Source organism: Nerophis ophidion, linkage group LG14 (assembly GCF_033978795.1).
Source record: "Nerophis ophidion isolate RoL-2023_Sa linkage group LG14, RoL_Noph_v1.0, whole genome shotgun sequence".
Lineage (NCBI taxonomy): Eukaryota > Metazoa > Chordata > Actinopteri > Syngnathiformes > Syngnathidae > Nerophis > Nerophis ophidion.
Genome location: NC_084624.1, coordinates 18,801,629 through 18,820,441, shown reverse-complemented (window position 1 = coordinate 18,820,441; position 18,813 = coordinate 18,801,629). Strand labels below are relative to the sequence as shown.

General features: G+C 35.9%; 1 protein-coding gene across 1 annotated transcript; it reads left to right on the top strand.

The window, feature by feature from the left end:
* Positions 1-7,171: 7,171 nt before the first annotated feature.
* On the top strand, positions 7,172-16,147 carry LOC133568236 (uncharacterized). Its single transcript, XM_061920043.1, has 3 exons — positions 7,172-7,291; positions 7,522-13,733; positions 15,040-16,147. Exon 2 carries the CDS (start codon positions 7,676-7,678, stop codon positions 10,256-10,258), a length of 2,583 nt encoding a protein of 860 aa, XP_061776027.1. The 5' UTR covers positions 7,172-7,291; positions 7,522-7,675; the 3' UTR covers positions 10,259-13,733; positions 15,040-16,147.
* The last annotated feature ends 2,666 nt before the right edge of the window (positions 16,148-18,813 follow it).

The following is an 18,813-nucleotide window of genomic DNA, read 5'->3' as shown; positions in this document are numbered from 1 at the left end:
AAAACTCACATTTATTCAATATCACAGGCATTTTTAGACATTTTGCACGTTTGGATTAGGAATTATGTTGGAATACATTTGTACTGCTTTTTTCGCATTATCTCAGGATTCTAAGTACATTATTGTCAAATTTATTAAAAAAAATACTTTTTGTTTTTGCAAACCTTACCAAAGTTTTTTTTTTTTTTTTCAGGAAAACTCTCAAAGATACATTTCTTCAGGCATTATTAGACATTTTTCATTTCTACTTTTGGAGTTATGTTTCAAAATTGTCATTTTGAGTGTGATCAATATGAGGCCAGTAAAACCTATTTTTTGTATTTGTGAACCTTTCCAAAATAACTGTTTCTGCTAAAACTCCCATAAATTCAATATTACAGTTTGTTTTAGGGAAATTTAATGTTTGATTTTTGAGTTAGTATTATAAACCTTTCGTATTTAGTATGACAGTTATACTGTTATATTGAATAAAAAAACTAATTTTTGTCTTTGCAAACTTTACAAAAGATCATTTTTCTAGTACAACAAACGAAAATACATATCTCTAGGCATTATTATCCATTTTGCATGTGTTGTTTAGAAGTCATGTTTAAAAACATTTTTATTGCTTTTTTGCATTATCTCAGGATTCTAGAACATTATAGTCATATTGAATAAGAAAATACTTTTTGCATTTGCAAGATTTAAAAAAGCATATGTTCCGAGTAAAACTCCAAAAGATGCATTATTTCAGGAATTATTAGCCATTTTTCACGTGTGGTGTAGGAGTTATGTTTAAATAACTGTCATATTGAGTATTACAGTATACAGTCATAATGAGTAAAACCTAAATTTTGTTTTTGCAAACCATAGAAAAAAACTTTATCTAGTAAAAATCACATGTATTCAATATCACAGGCATTTTTAGACATTTTGCACGTTTGGATTAGGAATTATGTTGGAATATATTTTTATTGCTTTTTTTGCATTATCTCAGGATTCTAGGTACATTACTGTCAAATTTAGTAAAAAAATACTTTTTGTTTTTACAAACCTTACCAGATGTTTTTTTTTTCCCGGAAAACTCTCAAAGATACATTTTTTCAGGCATTATTAAACATTTTGCATGCATATTTTTGGAGTTATGTTTCAAAATTGTCATTTTGAGTGTGATCAATATGAGGCCAGTAAAACCTAATTTTTGTATTTGTGAACCTTTCCAAAATAACTGATTCTGCTAAAACTCAAATAAATTCAATATTACAGGTTTTTTTTTTAGAGAAATATCATGTTTGGTTTTTGAGTTATGATTATAAACCTTTCATATTTAGTATGACAGTTATACTGTTATATTGAATAAAAAACTAATTTGTGTCTTTGCAAACCTTACAAAAGATAATTTTTCCAGTACAACTAACGAAAATACATATCTCTAGGCATTATTAGCCATTTTGCACGTGTTGTTTAGAAGTTATGTTTAAAAACATTTTTATTGCATTTTCGCATTATCTCAGGATTCTAAGAACATTATCTTCATATTGAGTAAAAAAATACTTTTTGCATTTGCAAGATTTAAAAGTACTTTTGAAGTTATGTTTCGAAAACAAATATGCACCACACCGTGAACCCACATCGAACAAGAATTATAAACACATTTCAGGAAAACATCCTCACTGTATCAAAACATAAAAACAACATAACAAATACCCACAAGCCCATGCAGCGCTTACTCTTCCGGGCTACACCCCTGCTACCACCCAACCCCAATTAATTTGGTATTTTTCTGTAAAAAAATAGGAATACACATAATTTGTCATTACTGGTATATTACTTAAAATAACAGGCGGTTTGTTTATTTACAGATAATGTTTTCAATTCTACAGTTTTATTATCTATTTAAAAAAATTGAAAAATTACAGTAGAAATTTAGAGTAAACTAACCATAAAAATGGGATTTTTTTTTTTTTACAGTGAACCCTACAAAGGATAATTTTTCTACTACAACTAACAAAGATATACATCTATAGGCATTATTAGCCATTTTGCATGTGTTGTTTCAAAGTAGTGTTTGAAAACATTTTTATTGCTTTTTTCGCATTATCTCAGGATTCTAGGAATATTATTGTCATATTGAGTAAAACAACTATTTTTTGCATTGCAAAGATATAAAAAAAGCAATCGTTTCGAGTAAAACTCCCAAAGATGCATTATTTCAGGCATTATTAGCCATTTTTCATGTGTGGTGTAGGAGTTATGTTTAAATAACTGTCATATTGAGTGTTACCGTATACAGTCATATTGAGTAAAACCAAATTTTTGTATTTGCAAACCATAGAAAAGCAACTGTATCTAGTAAAACTCACATGGATTCAATATCAAAGGCATTTTTAGAAAATTTGCAGGTTTGGATTAGGAATTATTTTGGAATATATTCTTATTGCTCTTTTTGAATTATGTCAGGATTTTAAGTACATTACTGTAAAATTTAGTGAAAAACATTTCTTTATGTTTTTGCAAACCTTACAAAATGTTTTTTTTTCCCAGGAAAACTCTCAAAGATACATTTCTTCAGGCATTATTAGACATTTTGCATTTCTACTTTTGAAGTTATGTTTCAAAAACAAATATGCACCACACTGTGAACCCACATCGACACAAGAATGATAAACACATTTTAGGAAAAAATCCTCACTGTATCAAAACATAAACACAACATAACAAATACCCACAAGCCCATGCAGCGCTGACTCTTCCGGGCTTTTTGCTTTTTCGCATTATCTCAGGATTCTAAGAACATTATAGTCATATTGAGTAAGAAAATTATTTTTGCATTTGCAAGATTTAAAAAAGCATATGTTCCGAGTAAAACTCCCAAAGATGCATTATTTCAGGCATATTTAGTCATTTTTCATGTGTGGTCTAGGAATTATGTTTAAATAACTGTCATATTGAGTGTTACAGTATACAGTCTTATTGAGTAAAACCTACATTTTGTATTTACAAACCATAGAAAAACAACCGTATCTAGTAAAACTCACATTTATTCAATATCAGGCATTTTTAGACATTTTGCACGTTTGGATTAGGAATTATGTTGGAAAATATTTTTATTGCTTTTTTCGCATTATCTCAGGTTTCTAAGTACATTACTGTCAAATTACTAAAATATTACTTTTTGTTTTTGCAAACCTTACCAAATGTTTTTTTTTTCAGGAAAACTCTCAAAGATACATTTCTTCAGGCATTATCAGACATTTTGCATTTCTACTTTTGGAGTTATGTTTCAAAATTGTAATTTTGAGTGTGACCAATATGAAGCCGGTAAGATCTAATTTTTGTATTTGTGAACCTTCCCAAAATACCTGATTCCGCCAAAACTCCCATAAATTCAATATTACAGGCTTTTTTGGACAGATTTCATGTTTGGTTTTGGAGTTATGATTATAAACCTTTCATATTTAGTATGACAATTATACTGTTATATTGAATAAAAAAAACTAAATTGTGTATTTGCAAACCTTACAAAAGGTAATTTTTCCAGTACAACTAACGAAAATACATATCTCTAGGCATTATTAGCCATTTTGCACGTGTTGTTTAGAAGTTATGTTTAAAAACATTTTTATTGCATTTTCGCATTATCTCAGGATTCTAAGAACATTATATACATATTGAGTAAAAAAATACTTTTAAAAGTTATAGTTCTAAAACAGATATGCACCACACCGTGAACCCACATCGAACAAGAATTATAAACACATTTCAGGAAAACATCCTCACTGTAACAAAACATGAACACAACATAACAAATACCCACAAGTCCATGCAGCGCTGACTCTTCCGGGCTACATCCCCGCTACCACCCAACCCCACGCCCCAAAACATCACCGCCCCCCTGCGTGCTTTGGTTGATGTGGGCGGGGTTAGGTGGTGGGGATGTATATTGTAACACATGGAATTATGGGTATTGTTAATGTTGTGTTAATGTTGTGTTACGGTGAAAATGTTCTCCTGAAATGTGTTTGTCATTATTGTTTGATGTGGCTCCACAGTGTGGCGCATATTTGTAACATTGTTAAAGTTGTTTGTACGGCCACCGTCAGTGTGATCTGTAAGGCTGTTGACTGTTGACTGTTGCCGTCACTCATGTATGTCATATTGCAGGGAATAAAATGTAATTGTTAGTTTGAGCATAAACTTTTTATAAGAGGCTACATATATTTTTCGACTTGAATGTGAAAATACACATAAATATTAAAAAAAATGGATTTACCTTAAAATTACATATACAACTGTTATTTTGTTAGTATGGACAAATACTTTTATATAGCAAGCTACATATTTAATTAAAGTTAAGTACTGTAATTTTACATGAAATTGAAAGTAATTTGAGAAAACAGAAAATAATATGTATAATTAATTTGGTATTTTTCTGTAAAAAAATAGGAATACACATAATTTGTCATTACTGGCATATTACTTAAAATAACAGGCGGTTTGTTTATTTACAGATAATGTTTTCAATTCTACAGTTTTATAATCTATTAAAAAAATTGAAAAATTACAGTAGAAATTTCGAGTAAACTAACCATAAAAGTAGGATTTTTTTTTTTACAGTGAACCCTACAAAAGATCATTTTTCTACTACCACTAACAAAAATACACATCTCTTGGCATTATTTGCCATTTTGCATGTGTTGTTTAAAAGTTGTGTTTGAAAACATTTTTATTGCTTTTTTCGCATTATCTCAGGATTCTAAGAACATTATTGTCATATTGAGTAAAATAACAATTTTTTGCTTTGCAAAGATTTAAAAAAGCAATCGTTTCGAGTAAAACTCGCAAAGATGCATTATTTCAGGCATTATTAGCCATTTTTCATGTGTGGTGTAGGAGTTATGTTTAAATAACTGTCATATTGAGTGTTACAGTATACAGTCATATTGAGTAAAACCTAATTTTTGTATTTGCAAACCATAGAAAAGCAACTGTATCTAGTAAAACTCACATGGTCTCAATATCACAGGCATTTTTAGACAATTTGCACATTTGGATTAGGAATTATGTTGGAATATATTCTTATTGCTCTTTTTGCATTATCTCAGGATTTTAAGTACATTACTGTCAAATTGTGTAAAACATTTCTTTTTCTTTTTCTTTTTGCAAACCTTACAAAATGTTTTTTTCGAGTACCCCGCCTTCCGCCCGATTGTAGCTGAGATAGGCGCCAGCGCCCCCCGCGACCCCAAAAGGGAATAAGCGGTAGAAAATGGATGGATGGAAAATCACAAAGATACATTTCTTCAGGCATTTTTTTGTAATTTTTGCATGTGTATTTTTGGAGATATGGTTCAAAAACTGTCTTATTGAGTGTGACCAATGTGATGCCAGTAAAACCTAATTTTTTTATTTGTGAACATTTCCAAAATACCTAATTCAGGTAAAATTCACATAAAGTCAATATTACAGGGTTTTTTTTAGACAGATTTCATGTTTGGTTTTGGAGTTATGTTTATTAACCTTTAATATTTAGTATGACAGTTATACTGTTATATTGAATAATTAAAAAAAAACTTTCATCTTTGCAAACACTGTAAAATTAAGTTCTGTAAAAAAAAAACGGTCATTTACTGGCAGCTACGGCTGCCAAACAAAAAACATAAAATTAAAGTAAAACATTGTAAACCAAATAATGATCAAAAACATTACATTTACAGAAATTTTCATGAAATGTTTTGGGGAGAAATATCGTAATTTTACAGATTTTTACTAAATTATTAAGATCAACCACCTTTAATAAAGTGATGATGCAAACAATTCTGCAGAAAAATACCTTTATTCTTCAGAATTTTTCCAGATTGTTACAAACAACCACCTTTAGTGAAGTGACAATGCTGGCGGTTCCACAGAAAATTACCATTGTTTAACAGATTTTTTCTGAATTGTTAGTATCAGGGGTGCCTCATTCACTTTACCGGGGGGCCAGTGGATCCAGGAAATTGATGCAAAGTGGGTTAACCTTGTATGAATGGCGATCCCACCCTAGCAACATACTTACCAATCCTACCATTTCACCGCAAGAATTTCACAGACCCTCATGTAGGGTTGACTCAAAGTTTGGCCGGGCGAACATGACACGTAGTACCGTGGTGAGTTTTTTGTACTCTCATTCACCAAATCATCAGCGTGCCAATTGAGGCATGTGACGTGCGCGGTATTGTCTTGCATATGATAATGACTGCAAGATATACTTGGTCAAAATTCACACAGGTCACAGTGACGGTGGCTGTACAAACAACTTTAACACTGTTACAAATATGCACCACACTGTGAACCCACATCGAAAAAGAATGATAAACACATTTCAGGAAAACATCCTCACTGTAACAAAACATGAACACAACATAACAAATACCCACAAGTCCATGCAGTGCTGACTCTTCCGGGCTACATCCCCGCTACCACCCAACCCCACGCCCCAAAACATCACCGCCCCCCTCCGTGCGTTGGTTGAGGTGGGCGGGGTTAGGTGGTGGGGGTGTACATTGTAACACATGGAATTATGGGTATTGTTTCTATTGTGTTAATGTTGTGTTACGGTGACGATGTTCTCCTGAAATGTGTTTGTCATTCTTGTTTGATGTGGCTCCACAGTGTGGCGCATATTTGTAACATTGTTAAAGTTGTTTGTACGGCCACCGTCAGTGTGATCTGTATGGCTGTTGACTGTTGATTAAGTATGTCTTGCAGTCACTCATGTATGTCATATTAGAGGGAAAAAAATGTAAATGTTAGTTTGAGCATAAACCTTTTATAAGAGGCTACATGTATTTTTCGACTTGAATGTGAAAATACACATAAATATTAAAAAAAATTATTTACATTAAAATTACATATAAAACTGTTCGATTGTTAGTATGGACAAAGACTTTTATATAACAAGCTACATATTTAATTAAAGTTAATCACTGTAATTTTACATGAAATTGAAAGTAATTTGAGAAAACAAAAAATAATATGTGTGTTGTCCTGAAGTCAACTGTTAATATTATTTACGTAATTACATTATAATATTTTTGTATTACTTGATAATATTTTGTATTAGTAACTGCAATGCTTTAATTTGGAGTCAAAGTTGTTTATATTTATTGTACTTTATAATCGGTAAACAGCAGTTAGAAGATGTCACTTCCGCTAAATTACTTCCTGTTGGTTGACTTCCGGTATTTGTTCGAAAGCTAGAGATACGTTTTGTGGTCTTCTGTAGTACTTTCTGTTGCCATCCTACACAAAGCGGCGAAGAAGCAATGCCGTAAGTCGTCTTTAATAAGTTAACAACATGTCAGACACGTTAAAAAAGTGTAGTAGTGCCGATATATTAAATATAATTGTCGAACTAGATACATTGTGTTCAAGTCATTTAGGCAGACGGGAGTCTCCCTCTGCTGGACATTTTTCGACATTACCGTTACATTTTTATATGTCATTGTAAACGAATATGTACAGAGGCAATAAGTGTGTTGTGTCTCTTGTTCTTTTCAGTTTTTCACCATCTTGTCTATGAAGGAATTGTCAAAAGTAAATGGTCAAGCTTACAACAACGTTCTCTTCATTGACTCCGGTTTGGCTTGGTGTTGAGTTGGCGTTTTTACACGTCTCACGAGAACACTAAAGTGAAAAAGGCACGTTCCGGCACATGGCAACTAGTCACAGTGGAAGCAGCAAAACGTCAGTATCCACAGCAAGTGCAGCTCTTGTTAGAGCTAAAGCAGAAGTCGCGGAAGTACAAGCGTCGTACGCAAGCCAAGAAGCTAAGCTTAAACTGGAAGAAGCTAAGCTAAAACTGGAAAAGGCTCATAATCAATTAGAAACAACGAGAATAACCACAGAATTAGAAGTGCTGACATTACAACGAGAAGCAGACGCAGCTGAGGCGGAAGCTAAGGTATTGGAGGAAGCTTCGGGAGCACAATCCACTGGCGATGACAGGAAAACTGAATCAGAAAAGGCAAACATTGAACGCACCAGTGAATATGTTCAATCACAGATCGACCTTCAACAGCAGTTGTCATCTCTAGCTGCCTTGTGTCCAGCAATAGATAAGCAACCGTATCCGTTAACACAAGCTACCATCAACACCTGGCATCTGGATGAAAATACTCCATATATGCAACCCAGTCCTAATAGAACAAACTTTAAGAGCGATAAAGAATCTCACTTATCCACACCAAACTTAAATAAACCAGTTAAAGCCACGACAAACTCCGAAGAAAAAAGACAATCTGGCTCAAACATACATGCTCCGCCCTATGTTCCCCAACAGGTTCCACAAGCCAGCATACTGTCTTCAGTGGAACCATTGGCCCACTATTTGGCAACACGAGATCTCATCACTTCAGGACTGTACTACTTCGCTGATAAACCAGAAGATTATCGCGCATGGGAGTCGTCATTCACTACAGCGGTCAGCGGTGCTCACCTCACAACAACCCAAGAACTAGACCTCATGACAAAGTGGCTTGGTAAGGAGTCTGGAGAACATGTGAGACGCATCCGCTCAATGTATGTAAACCATCCAGAACTGGCTCTACACAAAGCATGGGAAAGACTGCGTGACTGTTATGCTACCCCTGAAATCATTGAAAAATCACGATTTGATCGGCTGGACAATTTCCCCAAAATTTCTAATAAAGACAACGCAAGGCTACGCGAACTGGGAGATTTGCTCATGGAAATTCAAGGTTTTAAGAAGGACGGCTATGTCACCGGCTTGTCCTATCTGGATACGTCACGTGGAATTAGGCCGATTGTGGACAAGCTTCCTTATAGCCTTCAGGAAAAATGGACATCTTCTGGGTTTTTGTACAAAGAACATAATAACGGTTGCTTCCCTCCCTTCCACTACTTCTGTGTTTTTGTGTGCTCTGAGGCAAAGAAACGAAATGACCCCAGTTTCACCTACCAGTACAATACAACTGCTAACCTTGACAAACACATTGCAAAAGGTTTTAACTCCAACAGACCCATCACAGTGCACAAAACAGACATTTTAACAACCAATAGTGACCCCAATGAATGTTGTCCTCTACACAACAAACCACACCCCCTTAAGAAATGCAGGACATTCCGAAACAAATCCCTGGATGATAGAAAGGCCTTTTTGAAGGAAAAAGGGATATGTTTTAAATGTTGTTCCTCAGTTTCACATCTCGCCAAACAATGCCAGTCTTCTGTGAAGTGTTATGAATGTGGAAACACTCATCATGAGGCAGCAATGCATCCTGGTCAATCCCCTCAAATGGCCAAGGCTCCTCCATCTCTTAAAGAGTATGGCGGGGAGGCAGAAGAACAGTATAACATGCCTGATGTTAGCACGAGCTGTACAGATGTTTGCAGTCAAGGTCAGTGGGGGCGCTCATGCTCAAAAATATGCCTTACTAAAATGTACCATAAAAACTTCAAGGACAAGGCCATCAAAGCATACGTAATTTTGGATGACCAAAGTAATCGATCATTGGCAAGACCAGAATTGTTTAAAATGTTCAATGTGGACAGCAAACCAATCACTTATCATCTCAGAACTTGTTCTGGCCTTGTAGAGGCACACGGCAGGGAGGCTGAGGGTTTCCAGATTGAGTCCCTAGATGGTAAAGTTCTCATCTCACTTCCAACACTCCTCGAGTGTATAGAGATTCCAAATAATTGGAATGAGATCCCAACACCAACTGCAGTTTTGCATCAACCCCATCTCCATCACATTGCCAAACACATCCCCGAATTGGACCCCGGAGCACAAATACTCCTTCTCCTTGGAAGAGATGTAATCAGGGCACACAAGGTCAGACAGCAAGTAAATGGACCACACGCCGCTCCTTTTGCACAATGTCTGGATTTAGGCTGGGTGGTGATGGGAGAAGTGTGTTTAGGCAATACACACAAACCAACAATTAATTCAATGAAAACAAACGTATGGGAAAATGGACGTCATTCCATCTTTCTACCCTGCACCAGTGTCATGTGTGTTAAGAAGCAACAAACCTTCAACCAGTCCTGCAAATCACAAGAAAGGATGCTGGGATCGACAGTTTTCAACCAAACTGAACATAACAACAAACCTGCTCCATCAATGGATGACCTCCTCTTTCTAAAGATCATGGACATTCAAACCTACAGAGATGGATCCAACAATTGGGTCGCTCCACTCCTATTTAAGGAACCACGTCAACGTTTGCCAAACAATAAGGCCCAGGCAATCAAGCGGTTCATGTCACTTCAATGAACCCTCCAAAGGAAACCGGAAATGCAGGAACAGTATGTCACATTCATAGAAAAGCTCATTACCCACAAGCATGCAGAGGTAGCGCCGCCATTGAGGAAAGATGAAGAGTGCTGGTATTTGCCATCCTTTGGCGTATACCACCCACGAAAACCTGACCAGATCAGATTCGTTTTTGACTCTAGCGCCCAACACGCAGGTATTTCCCTAAATGACGTGCTACTCTCTGGACCCGACCTCAACAACTCCTTGCTGGGCGTTCTTCTGCGCTTCCGGAAGGAAAGAGTAGCGATTATGGCAGACATCCAGCAGATGTTTCATTGTTTTTTGGTGCATGAAGATCATCGAAATTTCCTACGTTTCTTGTGGCATCAGGACAATTATCTCAGGAAGCCAGTTATTGATTATCGCATGAGGGTCCACGTGTTTGGCAACACACCATCTCCTGCTGTGGCAATCTATGGACTGCGAAAGGCCATCAGGGAAGGTGCACAGCAGCACGGAGATGATACAGTCAGGTTTGTAGAAAGGCACTTTTATGTGGACGATGGCTTGGTATCCTTACCATCTGAAGGTGAGGCTATTGACCTGCTCCAAAGGACAAAGTGTTCACTCGCCGAGTCGAACCTTCGCTTGCACAAGTTTGTATCAAACTCTGAGGAAGTCAGCAAAGCCTTCTTCCCTCAAGATTGTGCCCCTGTGGTCAAATACTTAGATTTTGAGTGGAGACTTTACACCCACACAACGGAGCTTAGGGTTGCTCTGGGAGATTACATCTGACACATTTACATACTTTGCATCACCAACAAACAAACCATTCACTCGACATGGTGTTTTGTCTACAGTAAACAGTGTTTTTGATTCCCTAGGAATGCTCGCACCTGTCACAATTCAGGGAAGATCCCTTCTCAGAGAACTTACCTCCGAGCTAGCAGACTGGGACACGCCCCTGCCAGAAGCCAAAAAGAACAAGTGGGAGACTTGGAAAGAGTCTCTTCAAGGCTTAAACAAGATTCATATTCCACGCAGGTACACTGCAAAGTCACTGTGTGATGCGGTGCTCGCAGAGTTGTGCGTGTTTTCAGATGCATTATGCAAGGCCATTGGTGCTGTGGCTTACCTGAAAGTGGTCCAAGAAGATGGAGAGGCCGAAGTCGGATTTGTGATGGGAAAGGCCAAGTTGGCACCCCAGTCTGAACCTACTATCCCAAGGCTCGAGCTCTGTGCTGCTGTGCTAGCGGTAGAGATGGCAGATCTCATCCAAGATGAGCTGGACCTCAAGTTCGATGAAGTTCGCTTCTACACAGACAGTAAGGTAGTGCTTGGATACATTTGCAACGAGAAAAAACGTTTCTACACCTATGTTCATAACAGAGTCCAGCGTATTCGTCAATCTTCAAATCCCGATCAGTGGAACTATGTGTGCACAGAGGAAAACCCTGCAGATCATGCGTCAAGATCTTTACCTGTATCAAGCCTTGGACAAACATCTTGGTTTATCGGCCCTGCATTCCTGCAAAAGACATCTGCAAAAATGACACAAACCAGTGAAAGATTTGAGCTCATTGGACCACATAACGACTCTGAAATCCGACCACAAGTGCAGACCTGCGCTACTTACCTGGAACGTCAGATACTCAACCCAGATCGCTTCCAACGATTTTCCACTTTCACTTCCTTGGTGAGGGGTGTGGCATTCCTCACCCACGTCGCAAGAACATGCAAAAGGTCTAATCAAAAAGATGGATGCAAAGGCTGGCACAAGTGTCACCAACCACGCACTGCAGATGAAATTGCCCAAGCTAAATATATTATTCTGAGGGCAGCACAAAAGGCAGCCTTCTCAGGAGAGCTTTTAGCTTTACAAGAAAACAAGCCAGTTTCAAGAAACAGCCCTTTGTTGAAACTCAACCCAACATTGGAGGATAGACTCATTTGTGTGGGAGGTAGACTAAAGTGCTCTGAACTCACACTTTTAGAAAATAATCCTGTAATTCTCCCCAAGAAAAGCCACATCTCTGTGTTGCTCACACACCACCACCATGTGCAGGTAAAACATCAAGGCCGTCATTTTACTGAAGGAGCCATCAGAGCAGCAGGATTGTGGATTCTAGGTGGACGGTTTTTAATCAACTCAATTCTTCACAAATGCACAATCTGTCGTAGACTTCGAGGGAAGGTTCAAGAACAACAAATGGCTAATTTGCCTCCGGAACGTCTTAAATCCTGCCCTCCTTTTACGTATGTGGGAGTCGATGTCTTTGGACCCTGGTCTGTCTTAACCAGACGTACCAGAGGAGGACAAGCAGAGAGCAACGGTGGGCCATGATGTTCACTTGTCTTAGTTCGAGAGCTGTTCATATCGAGTTAATCGAGTCTATGGACACTTCAAGTTGTATCAACGCTCTCAGGCGTTTTTTCGCACTTCGAGGTCCAGCAAATCAACTTCATTCTGATTGTGGCACTAATTTTACGGGAGCATGCAAAGAGCTTGGAATGAACAAGGCAGTGCAGAACTTCCTCAGTGAAAAGCAGTGCATTTGGAAATTCAACCCACCACACGTTTCCCACATGGGAGGCTCTTGGGAGCGAATGATCGGGATTGCAAGAAGAATCCTGGATTCAATGCTACTGCAGCATGGGACTCCTATAACCCATGAAGTTCTTTGCACTCTGAGGGCGGAAGTCACTGCAATTATAAATGCACGACCACTTCTGCCTGTATCCATAGATCCACAACAACCCTTCATTCTTTCACAATCAATGCTCCTAACACAGAAGGCAGGAGCTCCACCTCCACCTGGAGAATTCACAGAGAGGGACCTTTACACCAAACAATGGAAGCAAGTGCAAGCATTTGCAAACCAGTTTTGGAGCCGATGGAGAAGGGAGTACCTTCCTTCTTTGCAACAGAGACAGAAATGGAATATGTCAAGGCGAAACCTTCAAGTAGGAGATCTAGTTCTCCTCAAGGACAAGCAAGCTGCACGTAACTACTGGCCTATGGCCATGGTCACCGCCACGTTCCCCGGGATCGACAATTTGGTCAGGAAGGTCGAAGTGAAGACTACAGACCAAGGAACCCCAAAAACATTTTTGAGACCAGTAACAGAAGTTGTTTTACTCCTGCCCAAAGACTAGAGTTATTTGGTAACCTTAGTGGCCTCACATAGGCCAGGCGGGGAGTGTGTTGTCCTGAAGTCAACTGTTAATATTATTTACGTAATTACATTATAATATTTTTGTATTAGTTGATAATATTTTGTATTAGTAACTGCAATGCTTTAATTTGGAGTTAAAGTTGTTTATATTTATTGTACTTTATAATCGGTAAACAGCAGTAAGATGATGTCACTTCCGCTAAATTACTTCCTGTTGGTTGACTTCCGGTATTTGTTCGAAAGCTAGAGATACATTTTGTGGTCTTCTGTAGTACTTTCTGTTGCCATCCTACACAAAGCGGCGAAGAAGCAATGCCGTAAGTCGTCTTTAATAAGTTAACAACATGTCAGACACGTTAAAAAAGTGTAATAGTGCCGATATGTTAAATATAATTGTCGAACTAGATACAATGTGTTCAAGTCATTTAGGCCAGGGGTGCCCATTACGTCGACCGCGAGCTACCAGTCGACCGCAGGGGGTGTGTCAGTCGATCTCCAGCCAGGCTTTTAAAAAAAATAGACCTAAAAATTAGTGATCATCAATCTTCACCAAGACGTCACTTAAATGACATTCACGGTACCGGAGAGTCTTGTGAGATGACGCTGGCTGCTGCAAGATCATTATTATGAAAATATGACCGAGAGGAAGGCAAGAAACACTTTTTATTTCAACAGACTCTCGCGTCGTACCTTCCGTCAAAACTCTAAAGGCCGACTACACATTTCCTATCTTCACAATAAAAGCCCTGCTTCATGCTGCCTGCGCTAACTAAATACAGAGTCTCGGAAAACTGGCGTGCACAAGCGATCCCTCAGAAAGCTGGCGTGCACATCACTTGTGCACGCCAGCTTTCCGAGACTCTTATTTTGTTAGCTCAGGCAGCATGAAGCAGGGCTTTTATTGTGAAGATAGGAAATGTGCAGTCGGCCTTTAGAGTTTGACGGAAGGGACGGCGCGAAAGTCTGTTGAAATAAAAAGTGTTTCTCGCCTTCCTCTCTGTCATTTTTTCATAATAATGAACTGGCAGCAGCCAGCTTCATCTCACAAGACCCTCGGGTGCCGTGAATGTCAATCAAGCAAGCTACGGAATTTGCCGCCAATGTTTTTCTTGTAAAGTGTATGGAAGCTGGATGAATTAGATGCCAAAAACCAACCACTTTCATGTGGTATTGTACAGAAAGGACAACTTTTTTTCTCCTCCATTTGAAAATGTGGGCGCTATCATCATTACTGTCTGATTCCAATCAATGCAAGTCATCAGAATCAGGTAATACACCAACTTATATTCTTGTCTTTGTGAAAGAAAGACATCTATATGTGTTACACATGCTTGTATTATTTAAATAAACAAGTTAAACACATTTAACTTGTTTACAAAAATGTCTCTTTCATAAATAAATAAATATAAATGATATATATAAATGAGGTAGATCCCCTCGAGTTGGTCAATTGAAAAGTAGCTCGCCTGCAGAAAAAGTGTGGGCACCCCTGATTTAGGCAGACGGGAGTCTCCCTCTGCTGGACATTTTTCGACATTACCGTTACATTTTTATATGTCATTGTAAACGAATATGTACAGAGGTAATAAGTGTGTTGTGTGTTGTGTCTCTTGTTCTTTTCAGTTTTTCACCATCTTGTCTATGAAGGAATTGTCAAAAGTAAATGGTCAAGCTTACAACGACGTTCTCTTCATTGACTCCGGTTTGGCTTGGTGTTGAGTTGGCGTTTTTACACGTCTCACGAGAACACTAAAATATGTATAATTAATTTGATATTTTTCTGTAAAAAAAAATAGGAATATACATAGTTTGTCTTTTCTGGCATATTACTTAAAATATCAGGCGGTTTGTTTATTTACAGATAATGTCTTCAATTCTACAGTTTTATAACCAATTTGAAAAATTACAGTAGAAATTTACAGTAAACTAACCATAAAAATATGATTTTTTTTTTACAGTGAACCCTACAAAAGATATTTTTTCTACTACAACTAATAAAGATACACATCTCCAGGCATTATTAGCCGTTTTGCATGTGTTGTTTAGAAGTTATGTTTGAAAACATTTTTATTGCTTTTTTCGCATTATCTCAGGATTCTAAGAACATTATTGTCATATTCACAAAAAAAAAAATACTTTTTGCATTTGCAAGATTTAAAAAAGCATATGATCCGAGTAAAATTCCCAAAAATTTATTATTTCAGTCATTATTAGCCATTTTTCATGTGTGGTGTAGGAGTTATGTTTAAATAACTGTCATATTGAGTGTTACAGTATACAGTCATATTGAGTAAAACCTAATTTTTCTATTTGCAAAGCATTGAAAAACAACTTTATCTTGTAAAACTCACATGTATTCATTATCACAGGCATTTTTAGACATTTTGCACGTTTGGATTAGGAATTATGTTGGAATACATTTTTATTGCTTTTTTCGCATTATCTCAGGATTCTAAGTACATTACTGTCAAATTGAGTAAAAAGATACTTTTTGTTCTTGCAAACCTTACCAAATGTTTTTTTTTTCAGGAAAACTCTCAAAGATGCATTTCTTCAGGCATTATTAGACATTTTGCATGTATATTCTTGGAGTTATGTTTCAAAAACTGTCATTTTGAGTGTGACCAATATGAGGCCAGTAAAACTAATTTTTGTATTTGTGATTCTTTCCAGAATACCTGATTCTGGTAAAACTCACATAAATTCAATATTAAAGGCTTTTTAAGACAAATGTTTGGTTTTGGAGTTATATATATAAACCTTTCATTTTTAGTATGACAATTACGCTGTTATTTTGAATAAAAAAAAACTAATGTGTGTCTTTGTGAACCTTACAAAAGATCATTTTTCTAGTACAACCAACAAAAATACATATCTCTAGGCATTATTAGCCATTTTGCATGAATTGTTTGGTAATTATGTTTGAACACATTTGTATTGCTTTTTTCGCACTATCTCAGGATTCTAAGAACATTATGGACATATTGAGTAAAAAACTACTTTTTGCATTTGCAAGATTTAAAAAAGCATATGTTTCGAGTAAAATTCCCAAAAATTTATTATTTCAGGCATTATTAGCCATTTTTCCTGTGTGGTTTAGGAGTTTTGTTTCAATAACTGTCATATTGAGTGTTACAGTATACAGTCATATTGAGTAAAACCTATTTTTTTTATTTGCAAACCATTGAAAAACAACTGTAGCTAGTAAAACTCACATGTATTCAATATCACAGGCATTTTTAGACATTTTGCACGTTTGGATTAGGAAATATGTTGTAATACATTTTTATTGCTTTTTTCGCATTATCTCAGGATTCTAAGTACATTACTGTTGAATTGAGTAAAACATTACTTTTTGTTTTTGCAAACCTTACCAAACGTTTTTTTTTTTCAGGAAAACTCTCAAAGATGCATTTCTTCAGGCATTATTAGACATTTTGCATGTGTATTTTTGGAGTTATGTTTCAAAAACTGTCATTTTGAGTGCGACCAATATGAGGCCAGTAAAACCTAATTTTTGTATTTGTAAACCTTTCCAAAATACCTGATTCTGGTAAAACTCACATAAATTCAATATTCAAAGCTTTTTAAGACAAATTAACGTTTGGTTTTGGAGTTATGATTTTAAACCGTTCATGTTTAGTATGACAGTTACACTGTTATATTGAATAAAAAAAACTAACTTCTGTCTTTGTGAACCTTACAAAAGATATTGTTTCTAGTACAACTAACAAAAATACATATCTCTAGGCACTATTAGCCATTTTTCATGTGTTGTTTAGAAGTTATGTTTGAATACATTTTTATGGCTTTTTTCGCATTATCTCAGGATTCTAAGAACATTATTGTCATATTGAGTAAAAAACTACTTTTTGCATTTGCAAGATTTAAAAAAGCATATGTTTCGAGTAAAACTCCCATTGATGCATTATTTCAGGCATTATTAGCCATTTTTCATGTGTGGTGTAGGAGTTATGTTTAAATAACTGTCATATTGAGTGTTACAGTATACAGTCATATTGAGTAAAACCTAATTTTTGTATTTGCAAACCATTGAAAAACAACTGTATCTAGTAAAACTCACATGTATTCAATATCACAGGCATTTTTAGACATTTTGCACGTTTGGATTAGGAAATATCTTGGAATACATTTTTATTGCTTTTTTCGCATTATCTCAGGATTCTAAGTACATTACTGTTAAATTGAGTAAAACATTACTTTTTGTTTTTGCAAACCTTACCAAACGTTTTTTTTTTTCAGGAAAACTCTCAAAGATTCATTTCTTCAGGCATTATTAGACATTTTGCATGTGTATTTTTGGAGTTATGTTTCAAAAACTCTCATTTCGAATGTGACCAATATGAGGCCAGTAAAACCTAATTTTTGTATTTGTGATTCTTTCCAAAATACCTGATTCTGGTAAAACTCACATTAATTCAACATTTAAGGCTTTTTAAGACAAATTAATGTTTGGTTGTGGAGTTATGATTATAAACCTTTCATATTTAGTATGACAGTTACACTGTTATATTGAATAAAAAAACTAACTTGTGTCTTTGTGAACTTTACAAAAGATCATTTTTGTAGTACAACTCACAAAAATACATATCTCTAGGCATTATTAGCCATTTTGCATGTGTTGTTTAGAAGTTATGTTTGAACACATTTTTATTGCTTTTTTCGCATTATCTCAGGATTCTAAGAACATTATAGATATATTGAGTAAAAAACTACTTTTTGCATTTGCAAGATTTAAAAAAGCATATGTTTCGAGTAAAACTCCCAAAGATGCATTATTTCAGGCATTATTAGCCATTTTTCATGTGTGGTGTAGGAGTTATGTTTCAATAACTGTCATAATGAGTGTTACAGTATACAGTCATATTGAGTAAAACCTAATTTTTGTATTTGCAAACCTTTGAAAAACAACTGTATCTAGTAAAACTCACATGCATTCAATATCACAGGCATTTTTAGACATTATGCCCGTTTGGATTAGGAATTATGTTGGAATACATTTTTATTGCTTTTTTCGCATTATCTCAGGATTCTAAGTAAATTACTGTCAAATTGAATAAAAAATTAAAATTTGTTTTTGCAAACCTTACAAAATGTTTTTTTTTTCAGAAAAACTCTCAAAGATGCATTTCTTCAGGCATTATTAGACATTTTGCATGTGTATTTTTGGAGTTATGTTTCAAAAACTGTCATTTTGAGTGTGACCAATATGAGGCCAGTAAAACCTAATTTTTGTATTTGTGATTCTTTCCAAAATACCCGATTCTGGTAAAACTCACATAAATTCAATATTAAAGATTATTTAAGACGAATTAATGTTTGGTTTTGGAGTTATATTTATAAACATTTCATATTCAGTATGACAATTACACTGTT